General features: G+C 40.3%; 1 protein-coding gene across 1 annotated transcript; it reads left to right on the plus strand.

Moving 5' to 3' along the window:
* The first annotated feature begins 1,357 nt into the window (after positions 1–1,357).
* On the plus strand, positions 1,358–24,592 carry DZANK1 (double zinc ribbon and ankyrin repeat domains 1). The gene is made up of 20 exons (XM_074165868.1): positions 1,358–1,466; positions 2,143–2,263; positions 3,584–3,701; positions 4,083–4,179; positions 4,942–5,066; positions 5,627–5,712; positions 6,349–6,466; positions 7,617–7,730; positions 9,521–9,613; positions 11,515–11,637; positions 12,598–12,762; positions 13,357–13,585; positions 16,993–17,096; positions 19,228–19,302; positions 20,227–20,323; positions 21,532–21,620; positions 22,861–22,941; positions 23,521–23,648; positions 24,135–24,209; positions 24,427–24,592. The coding sequence occupies exons 1-20, from the start codon at positions 1,358–1,360 to the stop codon at positions 24,590–24,592; spliced, it is 2,313 nt and encodes a 770-aa protein (XP_074021969.1).
* Positions 24,593–24,676: the final 84 nt, after the last annotated feature.

Below are 24,676 nucleotides of genomic sequence, written 5' to 3' on the forward strand. Positions count from 1 at the left end.
AGCAGGGTGGGCAGGGGCTTGGTAGCAAGGATTGAGTGGGGTGGGCAGGGCTGTGGGACAGGACAGAGCGGGGTGGGCAGGATCCTGCAGTGGGACCGAGCGGGGTGGCAAGGGCTGTCCATCAGGGATGGAGTAAGGTGGGGTGGGCTGTGCTGTGAGGTGAGGTGAGGGGAAGTAGGGCCTGACCTGGCAGGGCCTGTGCAGGAAGGGACAGAGCCCACCCTGGGGCAGGGGCCAGGCAGGACCAGTTGTGTCCCACCGCTGATGGGATCCCAGAAAGCTGAAACAGGGCACTGTGCTTTTGGTCCAGGTGTGCCAAGACCAGGCAGGTCCTTGAGGAAAAATACTCTTTGCTGCTTCGCGTCAGGTAAAGGTCTGATCCACCTGTCGTTGCATCTCTGCTGCCTGCAGCCCAAGAGAGTTTGGCTGAGAACTACCCACACTTTGTAACTTGTTTTGGGCAACCCAACCAAGGAGATGGGCAGCTGCAGGCAGCGCTGTGACATAGCTCATCATAGCCCCAGTGAGAGCCTGAACTAACAAACACCTCCTGTGCTGTATCATTACTGTCTGTGTTGATGAGCGGCATAAGAGACGTTTCTGGAGGACTGAAGGGTTGGTTACAAAACCAAGTCCTTCTAGTGTAGACATGTTTCCTGGCCCCGAGTATCAATTCCCAGGATCTGAAGTACATATTTTTGTATTGTAAAATGTTATCGTATCCAAATGCAATTTTTCACTCTTGAATTGTGATAATGACTATGTAAATTATGATAAATCATGTTTGGCACCTGTTTTATAGGTATATTCGTAATGCATGCGATAGCTGAGATAAGCTTTAGGAATAGCTGTCGTGCTTTAGTCCTTTTTGGAACATCTTGTATCTATTCAGATGGCCACGATGAAAAAGGGGCTGGTTCTTCCTGCAGGGAAAATGACATTGCATCTGCCATGATTAGGGTCGAGATACTTCACTGTCACTCGCTCTTACCACGTATCACTGATGTACGATGCTAAAGCGGTTTCACTTGAATACATGGAAATCGGACTTAAGCAAGGAAGGCCAAAGTGAAACGAAAGCAACAGTGCTCGTCTCAAGCTCTGTTCACAGTTTGGAAACAAGAGAGTAAGTCGGAAGTGCGATGGTCTTTAGGATCTCGATCCTTTTCAATGTGAAAATCATGCAGACATTAGTGAGAACTAACAGTTTAAAGAATCCAGTGGTCTCTCTTTTAAGAGAAACAAACGAAGACAAAGAATTGCAATGAAAGACTGTATTTCTCAATGCATTCTTCTGTTTAGAAAAATTATTGTCGGCCTTTTTGTTTTTCTTTTTTAAAGATCACTGCTGTGAAAAATGACAGCTGGCTCTGTCTCAGTTCCTCAGGTCATACCACTGCGAATCCCTCTTCCAGGGAAGGCTAAACATGAAATAGACACAAACACTCTCATAGAAATAAAATCAGGTATGAATAAGAGCTTTGACTGTGTAAAACCTTTCATGTGTTCATTTGAAACTTCCAGCCTCTATACTTTTGTTTGCGTTTAATTATGATTTTTATGAGTGCCTGCTTCCTTAAGGAATTTATAAAATTAACCAACGTGTTTTGATACACCAAATATACTTGCATTTAATTTTCTCCATTCAAGCAATATTATTGACATGAGTTATTTCACATATGCTAGCAGTCTTAGTCACTTCCAAGGTCAAGCTCTTAGGCTGTTGCATTTCACTTTCACTGCAAAACCAGTGCTTAAAAGTATTATGTGCCAGGCTCACCCCAAAGATTTTGCTTACAATTTTTGAAATGCCACCTTTCTAATGACAGAAAATATCTTTTCTGTCATTGCAACAGACAAGGTGTTGCAATATTTTAAGACAAAACCATTGCACAGCTCCTTTATGAAGAGAAATATTGCTTATAATGAAATTGTATTTGTTGAGTAACTAGTTTTTCATGGAGAAACAGTTTGGTCCCAAACACTTAGTCATTTATGTAACTGCTTTATTTTGTTTTTGTGAGAAAAATAAAGCACAGTAGTGAGTATTTTGAAGTGTAGAGCTTGTTTTTCACAGGTTTGGCTAACTACTTTCTCTCTGTCTTTCAGATACGCCTGAAGTCTCCATTTATTACACTTTAGATGGAAGTAAACCAGAACTCATTAGGAAACCTGGCTATGGAGAGCATAACACTTTTAAGTATAAGGGTCCTATCATATTACCCGTTGGGAGAATAACAGTGAAGGCACTGGCAGTTACAAAGTAAGTATCCTGTTTTATTTTAGTGGTATTTTGACAAGGGACAGATATCCCAGTCATGGCTTGGAGCCGTGTTGTTTAAAACACTCCATACCTCGCAAACGAGAGGTGCCTCTTTCCCCAGCCAGTTTGCGAACTAAGCGATCTTCATGGGTTGCATTGACTTCACTTTCTCATAACAATTTTTTATCCATTAAGTGTTTGTGCGGTTTGATTCTCTCTCGGATGTTTATCTCCTGGGCTGTGGGTGAGAAACTAATAAAATATACTATATTTAGAGCTCATCCCTTTGAGTGTGATCATCAAATGCCAGAGGAACTAGTATGGTGTTTTCTGGGGTCATCCAGGTTTATAGAAGTCGGTCTTCCCAGGAATTTGCTTAGTTTCTCCCAAAGGAGCATGGAATGCTAAACCTCACAGTTCAAGCACAATGTTGTATGCGCAAGGGTTAAGTGAAAATACAATACATAGAAAGAAAACTGGATTTTGCTGCACAGCCACTGACTTTCTCCAAACTAACTTCACGCTTAGAGACAGAACACATGAACTCGCTGTCTGTACCCTGTTTCATTACCTTTTATTTCCAAGGCAGCAGAAACTTCCACTCCAGCTGGGGATTTGTGCTTGCTGTTCCCTGCTATTAGCACCTGCAGGTGGCCTTTGCTTGTGTCTGCACTGGAATAAATCAAAATTATATTTCCTGTGCAGGAACATACAAAACCTGGGCCTATATGATTTTCTGATATCACTACCTAGATTAACACTCATTTCCAGTATGTTTTTATTAAGACATTTTCAGGTGTGCTAAATAGATGCTCTCGAATGACAATAAATCCTAAATGAATGGTTTGGACATTTAAATCAATTTCAATGTTACTGCTGTAATTTAATAAATAGTAGAGAATTACAGTTGTTTTGTCAAATAAATAGTGTGCTACCTGCTGTTTGACTAGTAAAATGGATATGGTATTATGAATGGAATAAAAGTCTTGCTCTCCTCTATTTTCTGCAATGCTGGCAAACGCTAGTTACCCTAGAAAGCAGACACAAGAGTATCAAGAGTTTTACATTTAAAAGATGTTGGGGGATTAAGGTATCAGTATATTTTATTCATAACTTCTGATTGTGCACTTTTTAAACTTTAAAAAAAATAAAACAAACCAAAACAGAGAGTACTGCCCGGGATTATACTTACCAACTGAAATAATGCCTTGCAAGCGTGGAAGAGATGTTCCAGCAAATGAGCCACGTTCGTCAGTGGTTTACTTGTTGCTGCACATGGGTTTGTGGCACGTGTATAGCTTTGTGAATGTTGATTTTCAGGGACTGCAGGGAGAGTACAGTTGTAACAAAGGTGTTTCTGGTAGAGTATAAGCAACCAAACATCCTCTTCTCTGTTGAAGATGATGATAAGAATTTCCTAAAAGATATCGCCACACGGGTAAGTTTTAGCAGTTGTAACCCTTTGTGTAAATATAAAATGTTGTATGTATAATATTACTTAGAGATTAAACCTTGACTGCCTATACTTTTAATATATTTTATTTTCTCTGTTTGCCCATCTTTGCTATTGTGGTCCTTTTTGTAATATTAAAATTTCAAGGGGAAACATCAGGTTTTTTCTTCTTTTCACTGGTCTTTTATGACCAATTCAGGTCAAATATTTTAAAAATACATTTATAATTTAGGCTTTTAAAATGCTTGCATTGAAAATAAATACCTTAACCATGTACTTTTAAAACCATAACAAACAACTATGACAAGAGAGGATTAGAGCAAAACCAAAAATTTCATTTGGAATTCAAATGGAATTACTTTTCAGGAGAGGGAAGGTGGAATGCTTACTACGAAGCCAAAGAAGAATGGAGTGAATGTGGAAATCAAGCCTGCCTGGAGTGAAGCACCCCAAGATTTTCACGGTATGGTAGTACTTCACAAAACTGAAATAGACTTCTGTCTTAGGTGAAAGTAGTGTAAAGCTTTCCTCTTATATCATTGGTAAAATATGGATAATTTTAAACCATCTCAGAAGACCGAACATCCCCTAGGAATTCCAATTTCGATTGCTCACCGCTGCAAATAGAGAACAAAAATTACCTTCCATATGTTTTACAGTACCTCTTAAAAACATATTAAAATGTTATTCATTTCTCAGCAACATAACAAAGCCCAGCCTATATTTCCCGTTGTGCCAAAAAATGCTGTTAAATTGATGGGACTGCAAATCTTTTATGGAGTTCTTTACTGATGTTTGCTTGCAGTAAGATTCCAAAATAAATACACAAAGCAGAAATGAAAGCTCAACTCAGATTTTATTTACAGATAAAGCCTGTTATTCCATGGTAACGGCTATGGGAGTGTTTAAGAGCAGGGAATCATATTAACGTTTACTCATTAATTTATTCTTAGGAGCTGGAGGGGTTTTGAGCATGCAGGAAGGAAGAAAACTGTAAATAGAGAAAAATACAAAAGTAAGCTCTTTCATAGAAGAATGAAGTTTCTTCTAGTTTGATTTCCTGTAATGCCATGTAGTTTATTTGAATCCAAAAGCTGGATGTCAAACAGATTTTTAAATATACTTAGCTATTGGAATTTAAAGCGAGAGTATGTTATATTCATGTTAAGATATATGTTAACTGCATGAAGTGAATGACAGTGGAATAGCGTGGTTGCAATTTTAGACTTGGAAACAGAAAGAAAGACTGCTCACAGGTCCGTGCAAGGACCACAGCTCCCTGCCAGCCATTTGGAAACAACAGACTACAGAGAGGAATCCGCCTCAGCACTACCAACAGAGTCGTTACAGGTAAGCAAAGGGGTGTTGGGGAAAACTGTAAAAGGCTGTCATCAGAACTGAGCTCTAAAAAAATAAAGATGTGAAGATTTTTGATCATTCTCATATAATGTCTCAGAAAGCAATGCCTTTGTCTGTGTTATACAGTACTAATTTAAATGTGGTGGTAGTGACACTCTGGAATAGGAATGCCCAAAGCAGTACACAGTTATCAGTAAGGACAAAACCAGGCAAAGCAAACTAAGAATACCCATTCCTACTAATTCTCTTCTAATACATTACTGAATCTGCAATTAGCAAATAGTTATTGCTACAGGTCAGCAAGTTGATATTTAAAGCTTAATATTCAGTAACACTGTCTTGGAAGTAAATAGCCACGACATTGATTTTTATTGGAAGAAGCTGTGGGTCCTTAATGCAGCTAATGGGGGAATCAAGCGTAGTAGATATTCCTTAAAACAATGCATTTCAATGCAGTTTGTTTCTAGTAACATCTTTAGTTGATTTTGCTACTCTCATATGCATTTTGCAAATATTCACTTACTAAGGCTAAAGAATTACCTTTATTTCAGTTGGCTAGTTCTTCTGCAGTGACTAGCCGGAAAACCTTAGCAAGCACACAGGTGGCAAGGATCCAGAGGGAAACAGATTTCCTCAAGTAAGTGACTTCTGCTTTTAACATATTGGTCCTTGGAAAGTAACTGAGCAATTGCCTTTTGCAACCAAGTTGATAATACTGTGGGGCTCTATAAAAACAAGTAAAGCAAAGACAGACACTGGCTTCGTAACTGGAGAACGTGATCTAGGTAGGACTTCAAAAATTCTTTTTCTTACGTATAGTTTTATTTACATCTCACCATACACAGTTATCAACTGTCTTATCATCCTTTAAAATAAATTCCTAACACCTGTAGGATCAAGGGAAAAAGTTGTCTTCTCAAATTAGAGTACAGGCCTCACTGCTGTAGGTGAAAACTGCTCACTGGAGTAGTTCCCCACGTTGCAGCAGCGAGACCTGATACATGTTGCTTGTCAGGAGACTTGTTTGCCTCATGGTGAGAAAGAAAGTATGAGAATCCATAGCAGCCAGAGAGCTTTCTACTTTGTAAAGCTGTTTAGAGTTCAGAACCTCTTATTATGGACACTGGGGCATGGTCTGGTGGACCACCATAGCTTGGAAACCACAACTGAGAAATCAGTGGCCTAAGTCCTGTCACAACGGGTTCCAGTTTAATCATTATTATGCAGCAGTACAAAACCCAAACAAGCTCAGCCAGTTTGCCCTTATTTTCAGGTGTGCGCACTGCTCTGCACCTCGCCTGTCTGACCCCTTGGCACACTTCTGTCAGGAATGTGGATCTCCTATCCCACCTGTGCCAGTACGTCGCTTCCCACCCCCTAAAGGAGCGCAGGTCAGCAGAACATCACAGCAATCAACAAACCTCTTTGGAGAAACCAACTTCCTCAGCAGATTACACATTCAATGCTGGCAAAACCATTATTTAGTAACACTTTCATTTGGAAAGCTCTGTTCTGATTGTTTTGTTTAGTTCGATACCTTTAGCAGTGGACCCCGTATAATTCTTAAATGATGGGCAAAATTAACCATAGAATCATAGAATTGCCTAGTTTGGAAGGGACCTTTCAGGTCATCGAGTCCAACCATCAGCCTACCACTGACAAAAACCATCACTAAACCATATCCCTAAGCACTACATCTACTTATCTTTTAAATACCTCCAGGGATGGTGACTCAACCGCTTCCCTGGGCAGCCTCTTCCAATGCTTGAACCATAGATTCGTTCAAATGCCATATATTTTAATAAGGATAACAATGAAAAAGTAATTTGTCTTTTATTCACTTGTGCCAGGGAACATCACCAAATTCAGATTCCTCCTTATCCTGCAACAACGACCACATCTGCAGGACCTACATACGCATCTTATTGCAGTGCTAACCTAACTCGTGCAGTTAGTCAGTTAGTAACTGGTGTCTGTGTCATAGCTGTAGAAGATCCATCTAATATGCCTGAAACCTTACACGGTGGCATGTATAGGCATATGTAAGATCACCAAGTTTTTACAGTGATGCCTGTAACTATCTTCTCTAAGCTCTTCCCAAGAGATGATTACCTGGTCTAACAAGTCAATGGTGTATTTTTTTTTTCCCTCTATCATCAGAAAGTTGGCTTCTCTGGGGCAATGCTGTAATTTCAAGTGATGACTGAGAATATTCAGCACCTCTTTAGATTATGTTCATAGTTAGGAGGATTTGAACTACCTGCTCACATTTTATAGTAGCGTTCTAAATTTACTGAAAATTAACTTGGCACCTTTCTGGCATATTTTTAGTAGTCGGTAAAGCATTCCCTGTTCAATTGTCTTCATATTTTCTCAATAGCCTTTGATCCTTAGAGATCAATATCAGCATCTGTTGCTGTCAGTTGCTATATTTCCAGTGACCTTGCTGCTGATGTAGACTCTAACCGGGAAAATACTGAAAATCTCATTATAATCTTAATGATTAACATTAACATGCTGTGATGTGGTTTTATTCTTCAGATGGCACCATGTCTTGAATGCGGACATCTTGTGCCGATGAATACACCCACTTGCATTGTATGTGAGTCGCCAATAGCTCCACAGCTGCAGCCCCAAACCAACAACTGCGTAAAGGTACTTGAAAATAAATATAACAAAATAGCAATTTAAGTCCTGGCGTGCATTTTTGTAACAGATGACTTCATTACAAAGTTTTTGATCTGACTTGTGTAATCACATTATGACAGCTACAAAAGTTAGTCAGGTTAAAAACACCTTGAGTAGAAATAACCATTAAAGGTAAACCATATAAGCTCAGGAAGAGCACTTGATGTAGCAGTCAATGACAGGAATGCATGCTCTTGTCTTCAGCAGAGCATATTCTAGGATTCTATGATTTATGGCCTTAGTATACTAAGCATTTTAAGTTTATTAAATATGTCCTCATTACTCTGCTTACCTCATTTGATTGTAAGTGCTTAGCCCAAATGGGCTGGCAGGACTGGGGCAGTGGGCACACACCCCAAACATTGGAGTGCAGTCTTGATCAGTGATCCAAAGGAGCTGGTGGTCTTAACTAGACAAAATTTGCCCTACAAAGTATTCCCTACCCAGGGGTATGGGGACCCAAGTAGGGCCCCTCCTCGATCCCCCTGGTTAGGGGAAAGGGTGTGAGGAGGAGAGGACTGATACTGCATGTCCACAATTGGTTGCAGAACTGGTGTGGGCAACAAGGTTTTGGTTTCTGTGATAGTGGGACCCTGTTTGGAGGATCAACATCTCCTTAGGAGAGATAGGATCTGCCTCACAGGGGAAAGGTATCTTCCATCAGGAGAGCTGGGCTGGTAAGAAGGGTTTTAAACAAGAAACAACAGGGGAGGGGGGGTTACCAGCAGCCCTGTGAGGGAGTGATGGACAGGGTTGACAAGCAAAAGGTCTTGGGTGATGTGGACGAAAAGGAACTCTTAATCAACAAAACAGGGCTTAGGTGAGGTTGCCTCAAGTGTTTGCAGGTAAGCAAGGAAATGCCTATAAGGCAACTTGATGGGGAAATTCCCCCAGACCCTGTCTGTGAAATCAGCATTCTGGGGTCCCCCTCTGACACACCTGTGCACTAACACAAGCAGTATGGGGAATAATCTCTAGGAATTGGAGATCTATGTGCAGTTGCAGGACTGTGATCTTGATGGGACCACAGAGACATGTAAGGATGGCTTGCATGACTGTATGGGTGACATTGTGGTGGATGTCTGCTGTAGACCACCTGACCAAGAAGAACCAGTAGATGAGGCCTTCTACAGACAGCTAGAAGTAGGCTTACCTTTGCAGGTCTTGGTCCTGATGGGGGACTTTAAGCATCCTGATATCTGCTGGAGGAACAATGCAGCAGGGCAAAAGCAAGCCAGAGGTTCCTGGAAAGCATTGATGACAACTGCTTGATACAAGTGATAGAAGAGCCAGTGAGGAAGGCTGGGTCTCATACTTACAGAGAAGGAAGGGCTTCTTGGGGATATGAAGGTCAGAGACAGCCTTGACTGCAATGACCATGAGATGGTGGAGTTCAGGATCTTGAGAGGAAGGAGCAGAGGCAAAAAGCAAGAACACGGCACTGGACTTAAGGAGAGCAGACTTTGGTCTCTTCAGGGATCTGCTTGAAAAAGTCTAACAATATCCTGGGCTGCATTTAGGAAGTGTGGTGCCAGCAGGTAAAGGGAGGTGATCTTTCTCCTCTACTCAGCACTAGTGAGGCTGTATGTGGAGTACAGTGTCCAGTTCGGAGCTCCCCAGTACAAGAGAGACATGGACATACTATAGAGAGGAGGGCTGAATAACCACAGCACATTGTAAGATTGAGTTGTCTCCTTATTATTGTTGTTCACAGTTTTCAAATACCATGTGAAATATATCCTTTCTCTATTTAAAAGGGTAAAGTGATTTGCCAGGTCTGTGGCACGGGAAATCCTCTTCACCATAAACACTGTGTGACTTGTGAAAGCAAACTGCCCGAAATACAGACGGTAAGGCTTCTTGCATCAACCACACCAGGGTTAATCAAATCAAAGCATAACATTCTTTTTCTTTGGAAAACTGAAGTCATATCCCTGTGTGCCTGTGTTACAAAAGCAGAGAATCCCTCCCCTGTGCCATATTCACGCCCAGTACTCCCACAGATGCTCCATCACAAATGTCCAGCTAAACACGAGTGTATCGTATACCTTCGTGTTTGTCCTGTGGAGGTCAGGATTGCAAATGCCGTTGTGAAAGCTCAGAAGGCTCTTAGAAAATGGGTAGTCTTGGCTCCAAGGAAGTCTTAATTTGTGTTCAGGTTATTTTCAATGGCAGTAGAAAACTTGAATATATACAGCAGAAAGATCGTTCTCACTGATTTCAATTATTATGTGAAAATAAAATATTCTTTTACATTATTTTTCTTATCTCCATTTGCTGCTACTATGCTTGTATTTGGCTGTGACTCTGCACAGAGGTGAGAAAAGCAACAATAAATGTTCCCCTAACATGGTTGGCTGATTCAACTCCCCATTTAGCTTGCTCATTTCGTTCCTTACGAGAATTTTACTTTCACTTCTGAAGGTTAGCATGCAAACCTCATGGTACGTTTCACTTTTCCAGGTTGTGATAAATAAAGAAATGAGAGAAGTTAAAATCTTCTGATTACGTTGGCAACATCCTGAGTTCTAAAACTACCGGTAGCTAGAGGCGAAGGTCTCTTGTGTAGCCACTAAGGCATCATTTCAGAGTGAATTTCAGTAGGAATCTGTACTTACCTAAGATAAATATGTTTAACTGTTCCACTGAATGTAGATAATAATATGTAGTTGTACATGTAGTTAGGCATGTGACTTGAATGGTGAGACCTGTAGTAGCCACAGTTGTTAAATGCTTACTGAATTATTATTAGTAGTAATCAGAAATTTGACTAATAATAGTGATTAATTGCTGATAACAATAGTAATTACTGAATAATTAATAATAATGTTGATGTTACTATTAATGGTTATTAAATAATTTAGATTTAGAACATGTTTAGACTTGTGCTCTTGTAAATTTTATCTTCCAAACGAACCTCCAAGTTACATCGTTCAATTTGTGATGCAGGCCACTGATGAAAATAGGGCTATTTCGTGTTTGCTTATTTGCTGTTGTAGTGTCTGTAATCAAAATAATTTTCCTCTGGTTCTGTTCCTTATCCATATCCCTGACTTGCAAAGAAAATAAACTGCATGAGCCCCGAGACAAAACCTATCAATTTTAAGACCTATTTGTCCTAACTAGGATCTATATGTCCTAACTAGGATCTATAATCAACCTCCAGAAGTTCCAGCTGAAAAATCTCGTTTTTTTGCATACGCATCTAAGTTAATTGTAGTAGGAAAGCTAAGTAACGTATAACTTGTCTGAGGTAAAAAAGTGCAAAAAAGTATTTATGTAGAAGATATCAAACTGAGAGAAAACTCATTGTCTGAATTTACTGCCCCTGCCATACTACTACAAAGAACAGTACGAAGAAAAATAGCTGTTGTGTTCTGGATTTGAAAATATAAGTTCATCAGCAGAGAAACCTCCCTCTTAATTTCAAGTGTACTTATACATGGGGCCATATTAAGAAATACTCAGTGTAAAAGGACACAATTGATAACGAAATTTTTTTTTTTCTCTCAGTTCTGCTAAAATGTTTAAAAATTAGTCCATGCCACATTTTACTGTGGTTTTGTAATGAAAAAAATACAAGGTAGATCCAAGTCAGTCTGTTGCTTATTCTAGGTTGAAATAATTCTTTTATACTGAATATTACTTGATGTTATCAAAGTAGATTGCTTTCCTCTTTCACCTTATTTATCTTGTGAACTTGTCTTCCTAAGAAGTGTTTCCTCCCTAATGCTTTTTTTTGTTTTACTAGCCCATGTTTGGAGGAGACACACCCCCGCCGTATCCCAACCCGCAAAGGAAGACAGTGTCCTGCTCAAAATGCAATCGTGTTAACCAGTGCGATGCCCGTTTCTGTGACTGGTGTGGAGCCAAGGCACGTGTTCTCGGTGTTTGTGTCGACGGATCTGTTTTTACTCATCTGTGACCTGCAGCAATTTCAAACTTATCTTAGCAAAACTCTTCAGTTAGTACATAGCTTATTATTATCAAAATACTTGCTTAGGATTATATAAATTAAAATTAAAGGCTTAGATGACATCCTGACCCTACATCAGTCAGTGACTTAAGGGTTTAGGGATGTAAACTAATTGCTATGTGTCGATGAGAATCAGCTGGTTGCATCAACTGGGATGCAATAGCTGTGTACTCTGCCAGAGTAACTTTTCCATCAAAGGTTAAAGTATAGGCATCAGAGATGAGATGATGCATGAAATTTTTTTTGGCTGAAGGCTTCATTAACTTCACTGAAGACAAGTACTTCCTCTTAACTGCTGCTCAGTAGAGCTTTTGCATGGTACAATCAATGTAAACAATTTCATCTGGCATATATTTTTACAAGTGTAGTGTTTCAAGCTAAGATCATACTTGGAGAGAAGTTTATGGTTTTTTCTGTGAGCTGAGTCTACATATTCCCTATGTGCACATGTAACCATTGATCCTATACTGTACCAGAGGACTTGGGGTGGTGGGGGTAGTGTTAGAATTGAACGGGAAAGAATTGCAGTCAATATTCAGTATCAGAGCACACACTAGTAATGACAGGGCTTTGTCAAAGAAAAGAAATATTTTTGAAAGTATATACTAAAAAAGTAACATACCAAAATTCTAGATCTGTCTGAAAAAACAAAATGTTTGCCTCCATAACACACTGCTGAAGATTTACTGTCTTGCATCTGCCAGTGTGTTAGCAGTCTGGCATCCTGGGTAATTTTTCTAATCTAATAGCTCTAGGTAGTGCTACTTTAATTCCTTTTAATTCACGTCACTGCTTTTGTCTTTCCTGAACCACGCATCATGTTTCTGTAGTGACAAAGTATTCCATTCAACTTTCCAGCCTGGACCTCCTCCATCCTACTTTACTTGTTTCAAGTGTGGTACGAGCAACCGTCCCTACGCTCGCTTCTGTGGGTCCTGTGGTGTTTACATAGAGCCTCCATCAAGGGTGGGTTCTCGGAACGGGAGTCTCATGGATGCTGGGGACTCATCGGGGTTTTCTGAGGTAAGACACACAGTGTTACAAAGCTGGGCTTGAAGACAGCTAAAAGGCTACTCCACTGTGGGTAAAGATTGCCACAACTCCCTTCGTTTCCTCTTTCAGGCAACGTCGTGGTCTGTGAGCATGATGAGGGCAAAACTGAGGATATGTTGATTCTGAGAACTGCTTTCTGCCGAAAAGTAGCCTTAGCCTTAATGCAGCCTTATTCTAAGCAGGAAAGTGAGAAACAATAAGCTTTTCAAAAATCTTAGCTCTTTAAGTACTTTTATCTTATTACTTTTGAATTATTTGTGCCCTGCTGATACAAGGTACTCTTTCATGCCTATGTAACAGGGCTTTGAAAACTCTGTTTTAGGAAAGACCATAGCACTTAGCAAGGCCAGCTTTTGTCCTACAAAAGCACACATGTCGTTCTGCTGGCAATCATGAAGAGTTTTGCTTTTGCTTGAATATTTGTGATAAGTTGCTTCATTGTTACAGACTGGTAATTAAAATCAAGAATTGTTACTGAATTCTACTGGTCTAGTTAATTTCTGCTTGTAAGCCATTTAATTATGTCTAATTATATTACTTGCACTTTTCCTCCTCTCCCCACAGGCTAAACTATTTCAAGCTCAAATTGCCTGGCAGCCTGTTCCTATTTCCTTGCCCAAATCAAAGGCAGAACTAAAAGAAAGAGAAGATAAAGGAACCCAAACCATTGGACTTTTTTACCCATCTAGCAAACTGTTAGAAAAGAAGGAGCTTGAGCTGATTTCACAAAAAGAAAAGCTGGAAAAGATGAGTGATCATAAGCCTCTCCTGACAGCTATTAGTCCTGGAAAAGGTTAGGAGTTTTGATATTTATGTTTTCTAAACAAAGCTGCAATGTATGACCTTGCTTTTTCTTGAAAAAGTTATAGTCTATGAAATGTGGCATCAGTAGGATGCTGATTTACATCTTTACAAGTCTGTCTTCCCACCAGCCACCTGGTGGGAAGTGCAGTGCCTTGGAATTCAGATCACTGATCTCCATCAGCAGCTAAAAGAAAGCCCACCAGCTATATCAATATTGTGGTTACTGACCCCTATGCAGCCTTACTACTTTGCTAGTAGTTTGATTTCCTCAGATCTTACAAGACATGGGACAGGTGTCCTATATAGAATTGGAAACCACTGAAGAACCGCCCCACTCCTCATGTGAAGCTCAGTTACTGCGATGGTGCCCGCTGGGAGTATTGTTCAACAAAACTCTGAGACGCAGGGGACCGTAGCTCTTGAAAAATACGATAAGGCTCCTCTTCTTCTATGTGAAGAACTTGTTTGGGGTGGTGTTGTGGAATAAATTATAGAAGTTTTAGAAGGAAAGGAAACTAAACTAGAGAAAGGGGTTCTTATTGGGAATACAATAAACAGGGTTGGTAGAAACCTTGAGAGCTCTTGCAGGCCCTGTTTTCAAGCCCTGCAAAGGTATCAGTACATCTACATCGCTCATTGCAGTGACCGTCCATGCACAGACTACTGTATCAATACTGCAGGCAATTTTGTTTCACAGTCCTTGGTTTGGTCAGTTAATTCCTTGTGGAATCACTTGACTGTTTGCTGTCATCAAAAAGTTTGCAATTTTTACAGATTCTAGTTTTAGTATCCTGGAAAAACTCCAACTTCAGCTTTCCGGATCCCAAACCCTTAAAGACAGTCTATCAGGACTAATTAGGGACCTAATAAATGGCCCAATTGCAAAGCTGTCTTTAATCTCACAGGGCAGTCCAGCTGTACAGTCCAGAGAATAAGTTAATTTTAAATCACTACAGCATCAAACCACAGTTAATTGTTTTCATCCGCTTCCCCATCTCTAGCTCTTTTCTACAATCAGAGGGTCAGCACCTCAGGCCGTTACTGGACTTATTTGTTGGGTAGAAAAAGTCATTAATGAATGTTAGAATTTCCTTTTTTCACTCAGTGTATAAATATCCTGATGATGCACTTTTATTTTTTAAAATTATCACAAGGGAAATCTGTTTTCCTAACCTTTCGCTCCGAAATGTGGCGTGTTCTTTTAGACATCACTGTAGGAAATACAACACTTGACTCAACATGTCAGGGAGCTTAACTTAGTCAGAGATAATAAAGGATTGGCCCAGAATAGTGCCGAGAGAAAAAAAAAAAGGGAAAAAAAAAAGTAACACCGAACATTCATATATCTCTATGAAAAGTACAGCTCTTGACTTGTGAGTGAGAACTCCTTTCACTGCGAAAGGCTGGGAAGAAATTCTGAACTGCTTTTGAACTATGTTAATTTTTATCCATTTAGCAGAGGCAACTTTGTTGGAGTTGCACCGTGTAATGTATTCTCCTTTAGACCCTGCCAAGAACTGAGGAACATAATTCATTCTATAAATCAATAACTGTCAGTTGCAGTCAAGGCTTTCATGCTGTTCCCTTCCCTTGATGCTGAGCTGCATATATGGCTTGAAACTACCTGTATCAACAAGACCATACATTATCACTCAGGAAAATCTTGTTTATATATGCCAAATATGTCCATTATTTCTTCAATTCAAATAGTATCAGACATTTGGTATTAAATTTTTTAAATACAAGTGATTAAATAAGTTGGTTGGGTTTTTTCATTTCTTGACTTACCAGCCATTAACTAACCTTCTTTTCTTTTGTGAAGATTAAAAAAAACCAAAACAGTTAGGGGAGGAGTAAATAACAAGTAATAAGCAGTACAAAACACTAATCCTCTGATATATGCTGTATTTCTTTTTTTTTTGCTGTACTTTCAGTCTATTTTGAACAGGAACCAAGTAATTTACCAGGTAAACTTTACAAGGAAGGCTCTCCTTTTCTAGTGTAACAAACAGTAAGTCAGTGTGATATAGGTGTAATCAGCTATTGATGGCATGAATTCAAGTATTCTATCAGTGCTGCCAAAAATCCTTTTAGATGTAATAAAACATCAAACGTGCAACAATACGTTCCCAGACATTTGGATTTTTTGAAATAAAATCTGGGGATCTAGGCTAGTTATGAACCAGTTTATTGCAAACGATAGTGACTTCTCTGGAGGGATCACTCACCAAGTAGTAGTCTAGCTTAGACTTTTTAATTACTATTTTTGACTTGTACTAGTTCGCATGTGACACCCTGGCAGGGAATGATTTATATTGCTCTGTGGATCCTTCTTTTTATATTCTTTTAAAGCTGCCTAACAAATAAGACTTGCTGGTTTAGTTTGTCATAGTTTCTACCAGTTTGATCTTGGAAGAGTCCGTCCTTGTGCACTTGCCTTTTCTTGTAAAAGTCAGAGCAGCACTTTTCTTTTGACTTGGCTTCTTTTTTGCTGTTTTGAGCTTCACTTAACATGAAGGGAAGGATAAGGTCAGAGCAACTTCCCTGTGTAAGTTAAACAAGGTTACCAAGCCTACACAATTCATTTACAACAAAATAAATCATACTCTGTACTTTGCATAAGTATGCTCAAAAATAAAATCAGCCAGATCCTGATAACAATCACTTAAGAATGAGAACAAGGCCTTTTGTTTCTTTCTCTGACAAAAACAGAACATTGCTTCAGAAATACTTGGAAATACTGCAAAAACTCTAAACGGCTTAAGATGAGTTTTGAATCCAGGCGCATTCAGCCCCTCATGTTTCATGCCCTGGACCAGCATAAAGGAACGCTGACTCTCTCCCAGAGATCCTGACAGGCAAAACAGCAGGAATGCTTAAGCTTTTAATATGCTCTCCCATATATAATTGAAAGGCATTTATTTGGGGAATAATTTACACAGACCAGAATGCTGTGTAGGTTGAGTTACTAAATCTGCAGTTTTCAGATTTGGCTTTTTGTTACCTGTCGGTGATCTCAAACTGACTAAAATAAGTCCAATAATGCACAACTGCTTAGTTGTAATATTGTACCTTCTTTTTTTAGCGTGAGATTCTCCTTCACACAGGGCCAGTTTTGATTCCAAAGGACAATTCCAAGACATAGGGTTTTTTGTGAATAGAGGTGCCCTAAGAATGATCTATAAGCTGTGGATAAGAAAGCTTTTCACCATTTTTTAGGGTATAACTTGCTTCTCCTTTTCTTGATCAGATTAATTTTCTAAAGAAAAATTCGATTTTTTTTTTTTTTTTGTCTCAGTGAAAATATGCTATCTTTTAAGTCATCCATCGCATGAGTAGAAGAAACGTTAATCACAATTTCAGGGATTTTCCTGCTGCTTAACTCTCTCTGATCAGGTTACTGGAGAAAACAGCTGGATCATGTCTGCGCTCACCTGAGAAGCTACGCTCAGAACAACCTTGAATTCAGAGCACTGATTGGAGAACCTCGAATGGGAAAGGTAAGAAGCAGCTTGTAAGTATAACCTTCCTATGCAGCCTCATGAAAAGATTATTGTGGCTGCTAGATAAACACTGGGATAATAGGTGTCTCCCTTTTCTTTATACCTTGAGCTGTTTGTGTGTGCAATTTGTCTTGTTTTGTCATTCCATTTTTCGTTCAGTCTTTTACTGAAGATTTTTTTTCTGCTTTCTTTCCTATGGCAGTTTCTGTTCGTCTCTCACCTCACAGCTATAAGAGAAGTGATAGAAGCCAGAAAGTCCTTGCTCAGCTGCTTTTATAGTATCCCCCAGCAGGCAGCCAAGAAAAAGAAGAGATCGCTGACATCTATGTAGTTGGTCAGTTAAATAAGCCCTGCTAGAAATGGGATGGAACGATATGCTTCCTTCTCCTCCAGGACGGATTATACTAGCAGATAGCAGCAATCCTTTTTGGCTACATCATACATAGTCTACTTCTAGTATAAACTATACCAGGTAGTCTTATAGGAACAGGGTTCTGTTTTTCTCACTGGAGATGTAGTCTTCAGGATGTCACCAAACTGCATTAAAGTGATTAAAGGGGTGATAACAAGAAAGTGGAAACTGGAGGTTCTTCCTAAAGAGTCCTAGAAGATAGGGCTGGTATGACAGAGATCATTTGGTCCCTGTCCTGAGGGAGGATCAACTCCGCCTAAACTGTTTCTGACAGATGTTTGTCTTGAAGCTTTTCAAACTCACCAACAATGGAGATTTCACAATTGCCCCAGGCAGTCCATTTCTGCGCTCAATTATCCTTGCTGTTCAGCTGCAGTGCTGTATTGCTTTCCCTGGCAGCCCTGCAGGGTTAAGGAGTTGCATCCCCTCACCCTGCCTCCTCCGTGCTGGCAGCACCACTGCTTGTGGCAACATCTTGTGGACTGGATCAACCACTGACCCAGGCTAAAAATAGCTCTGGAGGGAAAACAAGGGCATCAGTGCTAATACAGAAGTAGGTTGGCAGTGAGCAGCTGGAATCGGGATGCAGGCAGAAGTAGTGTTGGGATCTTCTTGAACTGGCATAGCCACTGGGAAGCTTTTTCCCAGTGTCTGACCTAAGTCTCCCTTGTTACAGTTCAAGTTCACTATTTTTTTAGCCTGTCCTGACTGATGTGACACACCAGTCAAAACCTTCTAATTTTAGGAGATAGAAACAACTTCAGAAAAGTTTGTGAATACTGGGGTTCATAAATCTGTCATTTGGCAGATTACACTTTTGGGAGATATGACACTTGACCAGATAGTTTGCGTCTAAATTCTAAACCCACTGAGACCCATTGTGTCCACTTGTATGTTCAGAAGTTATAGTACATGTATAAATATAAAATATATCTGCTTGGTGAGGAGGAAGTATAGGTCCCTGCAACTTGTTTCCTTTGCTAGAGGATTCAAAAGGATATGCCTGAAAAATATTAAGTTGCCTAGAGAAGGCTACTCCTGCTGCTTCTTGGCCATTTGTCATCCTATTGTCTTGAAACCACTGCCCCCAAAAGTAACAGAAGTGGTTCAAAGTAGATGCCAATTATCTGGGTTTAATACTGCTTTTTCAGTTTTCCTGCCGATTAGAAGAATAATCAACCTTATCTCAAAATTCTCAACCTGCTGCAATATAACCTTGCCAGCTGCATTCCACTTCTTTATAACGCCCTGTGCACTTATTTATGTATTACTGCGATAGTCTTCTTGCCAGCAGTAGTGTCTCAATGGATTGATATAGGAAGTTACCCATGTTTTACTACAGACTGTGCTCCTACAGACTGGTACAACTAAAGCAGCAACCAGTTCTCCTGGAGTAGGGAGTCTCAAGGAGAACACAGCCTTCCACGCAGCTGCAAAATCTGGGTGGAGAAGGACTGAACTTTTATGAAACGAAGCATTATTACATCTTTTGGATTCATTTGGCATTTCAGTCATTCTGATATTTCCAGTTACTTGAAATACCACCTGCCCCTTGCCCAGTTAGATGGGAAATGTTGGTACAATATCACAAGTAGGCAAAGGCCACAGGTGTGATTTTGTGTATTGGCTCCATAATAAATATCAGGAAGACTTATTCCTAACACTATTTCTGTGTACTTTTTCGAAGTGATGCTAATGGTTGCTCTTTCCCTTTAGATTAATTCTGCTACCATCCATGAAGATGACTCTGAAGTCACTATTACATTGAATTATGCTCTTGCTATTAACAAGGTCAGTTTGGGGGATGAGGCCCATTGTTAGGCAGCAGGTCTAAAGCTGTTGCTAGACCAGTCAGTGTAAGGTTGATATTTTAAACTCAGGTCTAAACAAGAAATTCTTTTGTTCAGAGGATGTTAACTCATCAGTTCAGAGAAAGGAATTTTTTCTTTTTCTGTTGGAGCTAGCTGAACATGTATCTTTATCTGATTAAGCCACACTTCATGGTTATGTTGCATTTCATTAGTTTGCTATTAATATTAACATTCTTCTTTCAGTTGATGTTATTTGATCATGCTAGCACCCCTTAGCTCTTGATCTTAGAGCCTCCTTTTCCTCAATCCGCATATATTGTCCTCTTAAGAAACAAGCTTAGTAATTTTCAATAGTTTGGAGATAACGTTTGCCAGAGTTCCTGTTAACTGTATTCAAACACTCAAAATCCCTACCTGCGGAATTACCATGGTCCAAAACCCACACCGTATTCATGTCCAGCTTTTCAAAGATTAAAATCTACTATTTCAAAGATCCAAAATTCAGACTGTGCCTGTTGTGTAGAATCTTTAAAAGCTTACCTTGCCAAGTGGTGCTTGAAAAGGTGTATCACATCACTTCACAAGTGAGGGGTTTATCCGATCTCCCAAGTGGTAGACACACTTTCATTTGGATGAGAATCTTCATTTCATTTAGTGAGGTTGTGTCACTTTTTCTTTTTAAATAAAAAAAAATACCTAACACAAGGTTTAGAAAAAAAATATGCTACATTATTTTGCCTCAAAACAGAGTAATTACATATAATGATTTCTCTTTTGCTAATTTGAGACTGGTATTAAAAGCCTATATATTTTTTCATATGCAACACCACTGTTTTGTGCTACTGAGATTATAACAGCATTACATGATAATCTGAATAACTGCTTGCATTTGATGATTCTACAGGATATTCATACTAATAAACCAGTGAAGTTCAGCAGTCATTACCAGGATACTGTAACAGAAGTCAGACGTGGACAGGATGGCAGTCAGACTAGTTTTGGTGAGATTTTTTTTTCTTCCCTCCCCCTGTCTTTAAGATAGACCATAAATATAGTAGTCAAGACTATGGAAGTAGTGCTTGGGAGGGTGGACATTGAGACAGGCAAATGAGTATATTGGCACATTCTGTGCCTACTTAAGCTGATCTTTAATCTTCAAAATGTGGCTGAGTTGAGATGTAAGCAATGCACAGATTGTGTCAAAAGCTCACGGGAATGCTTCATCCCTAGAGGACAGATGGAGAGGCCGGTAAACTGCAGCTGCAGCCTATAGCAGTGTCTTTCTTACAGTGATAAAACTTTAGATGCTTTGCATATTCTTTTAAAGTAGAAGCCATAAATGTCAATATTATCTCTACTTTTGAGCTGTGCCAAGGACTTCAGCACATTTGGCAAAGATAAAAAATGATGAAATACCTTAATTCTAGACCCAGTTTTCAGAGATGCTTAACTTGCATCTCCCACTGGTGTCAGTGACAGCTCAACATTTTAGGCATCACATACGGGATTTAGGTTTTCATTAAATCAACTGGTTGTAAAGTAAGCATTAGCATTCAGGAATTCCTATAGTATAACTTGACAAACTTCAATTCACGTAGAAATTTCAGCCAGTTTGTGCTTCTAATCTGACACTTGGCAAGTGGCAGCCACAGTGCTAGAAGCTGGTTTTCTGGAGTGTCCATGATGTAACTGTGATTCCAGGCATTCCGGTAGCACCAGCTCAAAGGGTCCCCACGTGCTGCGTAATTTCCTTAGCAACCCTCCTGCACACTACTGGGTTATGTCTCTTAAAAAGAATGGACATACATAACTACTCAAGGTCCTTTAGTCTCATTCTTATGTATTTGGGAGCTAAACAGCATTGAAAAGTTTTCGGTCAAAACAATTAATGAATCGGAGTCAAGCCTGTTGAATAGCTGCAGCCAGTTAAAAAAAGACTCAAGCCCCCCCCAAACTCTGCATTTCATTGAATCTTCATTTCAGAATAGCAAGTTTTTAAGTCTGCCTGAGTGTAAGGCTTTTGTTAAAACCAGTCTGATCTGCAACAAATATTTCATCACTTTCTCTTGTAGAAAATTGATAAATATTGCTTTCATTTCAACACAAAATAAACTATTTCTGTGGATAAATTATTTCCAGATCTCTCCCCCAAGTTCTTGTTAGGATACTGACTTTGCTTTGAATTAACACTTGTTTCCCTTTCTGGTAGGCAAAGATGATCATAGTATTTTCCATTCAAGAGGCAAAATGAAGAGAACAAAGTCAAGAACACTTACAGAAAAAGAAGATAAGCTCCCCGTATGTATCTTCTGCCAGTACAGGAAAAACTATCTGTAGAGCAGCACTAACGTGAAGGAGGGCATCCAAGGGTAGAAACAGAAAGCTTTTAAAGCTGACTGGGGCCGGGGGGAGGAAAGGGGACAGAAGTCCAACTTAATATACACCCTGAAAAATTGTAGCAGACTTTTATTACAGAACTGGAAATAACCAAACTTTGTTTCTACTAAGAGCTTAGATTGTTGCTTTTGGTTTTGGACCCTTGCTGTTTTACTGTCAGAGCATTAGGCCTAAAGACTGTTGCAGACTGATTTTGTTACAGGTTTTTCTCAGAAGCGACATCAGGTGGAGACATTATCATCTTCCCTTGACCGTTACTACATGATTTGACTCCACAGGACGTACCCTTGGCTGTGCTAGAACTACTGTTTGCGCAGTCAGACTGTGAACTAGGCAGGGGAAGATGATCTACACAACAAGCTTTTAAGTCAACTTGGTTTTCCCATAAAGCTGAGATGTCAGAACAACTGAGGGTTGGCTTCACGCGAGAAGCAAGGCTTTATTTGCTTCCGCTAGAGAAATATCCTGGAAGCACTGCCCAGTAAATGGATCATCGGTAATAGCACAGAAAACTCAAAAAAGGGAAACGTGCATTAATTTCAGGTTGGATCACTTGGTCAGCTCAGTGGGTGGAAGAAGATACAGAGCTTTGTGATACGAGTCCAGAGATAAAAATGCTTGGGCAAGTGATTGGGCTTTTGAAAGGGGAGAGGAAGGAGATGGGAAGAAATAAAAGGAGAAGGTTTTGGGGTTGGTTGGTTTGTTTCAAGATTTAGTTATCAAACTCCTGCAAAGCAAAACATACTCTTTTTCTGAATAAAATACTTACTTGGGAAGCTTCAAACTTTAATTCTCTAGCAAAGGACTTGCGCCCATGTTTACTGTGGTGAACAGATCTTTGTACAGCCCTGGGGAGCTGCACTGATGTAAAGCCAGTCACTTGCAGGCACGATTGCTGAACCAAGACCTCAGCAGTGGGTTATTGCCTGGGTTACCCAACACTTGCTCAGATTCAGAAATTCCCACAGAAGGGACATGAGTTAGTAACACTGAGGCTCAGCTACTCTGTGTTCTTCCCTCGGCTACATTCATGCCACTGTGTGCGTTTTCCACCTTTACTCAAAGGCAGAATATGGCCCACCTACTTGTATTTTCACTGTGTGAAACATTACTTTACTGGCTGTTTTCTGTGTTTCCACAGCCAGAGTCCAGACAACTACTGGACGAATTGGGTCCAAATGGGAAAGGAAGAGTCACCTTGGTAGAACAATTGCTCAGTGAAGTAAGTTACTGCTTGCTGAAGTTTCCCTTTCCAACTCTTTGACCATTTACGGCATGAATATTAGCCTGGTTTGCCACTGACTTCATGCTCAAGAGGCAACATCCCTGCAATACAACTGTCTTCAGGTTGGAAGAGCATTTTGGAGAAGAAATAGCCTGTTTTCTGTTTGTATATGTTCTTCCCAAATTTCTATTTTGGGTGGTAGAGCCAAAATAGAAAAGCATTCTCATCTGGGTTTGTCAAGGCCATATAGAAAGAAAAATATATTAATATTACAGTTTTGGGTCAAGTCCTCTGTATAGCAAAAGAAAGAATAACCTCTGCCTTTTTGCCGCGTAGGTACATCCTGATCGTGAAAGCCAGCTTGACTGCCCTCGTTATACACATTTACTCCGGTTTTGCACTAGGACAAACACTTTCAGAAGAATACTTAAGAATCAATACCGCAATTGGAGCATTTCTCGGTCTTGAGCACAAAGACCATTTGCCAACTTAAACTGGCATGATTTTAAAGCAAGGTGGAAGCTGAAGAATCTTTACGGCTTTAACAATTCCCGTTCCCTCTCCTGTGCTTTCCAGGGAGCTGACCCAAACTGCACCGGTGAGGAGGACCGACCTGCTCTCACAGTTGCTGTCCTTAACAAGCACGCGGAAGCCATCTCCCTTCTCGTGCAGGGAGGCGCTGACGTTGACCAGCGGTCAGGGCCGTAAGTCAGCGCTGATTCATTCTCTCTCTCCGGTCTTTGGAAGTTTTACCAAAAAACCAGCACTTGTGCTCCAGTTTCAGAGAGGATTAACCTCCCACCCCTCCTCCAAAAATCTGTAGCCAAGGAGCTACTTTCAAAGCCAAATTTAAAAACCAAACCAAACCAAACCAAAAAACCACCAAAGAACCTGCAAATGAGCAAAAATAGTATTCACAGTCCTTCTTTCAGTTGCCAGCTTGGAAGATTTCTCATAATTTCTGTTAGAAAAGCTGGTGTTCTATGCAATCAGCTTCATCCACTTCAATTTAACAAACCCCAATAAAGCCTACTCCCCCCCCACCCCCCCAAAAAAATAAATCACTGTGACTCCTACTCTATTCTCTGCCACCCTCTTCACTTTCCTTAGTTTAATTTGTGAGGCCGTTTCTCCACGTCCCAGGACAGTTTCCTTAGGTATTAAGTACCTTGCTAATTCCTCCTGTGCAGGCACAGCAACACTGCTCTCCACGAGGCGGTTCTGCTTGGATCGGAGGGAGAGAGGTGCGTCCGAGTCCTGTTACAGTAAGTACCGCAGCTGGGCCACTAGCTGCACAGACCTAGTCGCCAATACCGAAGGGCCAGAGCCTGGCTGAGCCTCAGTGCCTTTATCTCACAGTCGTGTCCCTGCGGGAAGAGGCATCCAGAAATTCTGCGATGACTCCGCATCAACACTTACCTACAACTCCAGTGACTTGGAGTGAATTTAAGCAGCTTAAAACGATCTGTTCTTTATTTACAGCTGCAATGCAAGCACGGAAAAGGAGAATGCAAAAGGGCAGTCGGCATATGATTTGGCCGTTACAGCTGGAAATAATGAAGTTATTTCATTGTTTGCAAGTAAGCTCGGACAGGGAACGATGGACAAACTTACGAAACCCAGGAGCACTGGTCTCATCAGCGTGTGATTGCGACCGCCTCTTCCCCAGGACGGAGCTGGAGGTTCTCTGAGTTGGGGAGCACCCCAGCGGCCAGTTCTGTCTGTGGGTTTC

This window comes from Numenius arquata, chromosome 2 (assembly GCF_964106895.1).
Source record: "Numenius arquata chromosome 2, bNumArq3.hap1.1, whole genome shotgun sequence".
In the NCBI taxonomy this organism is placed as follows: domain Eukaryota; kingdom Metazoa; phylum Chordata; class Aves; order Charadriiformes; family Scolopacidae; genus Numenius; species Numenius arquata.

Bases quoted from the DNA above. Each gene is read 5' to 3' on its own strand.
- DZANK1 (XM_074165868.1), top strand. From the start codon at position 1,358: ATGACAGCTGGCTCTGTCTCAGTTCCTCAGGTCATACCACTGCGAATC. The intron at 20,324-21,531 runs GTGAGATTTTTT...CCTTTCTGGTAG, and splicing joins TGGCAGTCAGACTAGTTTTG to GCAAAGATGATCATAGTATT. The intron at 21,621-22,860 runs GTATGTATCTTC...GTGTTTCCACAG, and splicing joins AAAAAGAAGATAAGCTCCCC to CCAGAGTCCAGACAACTACT.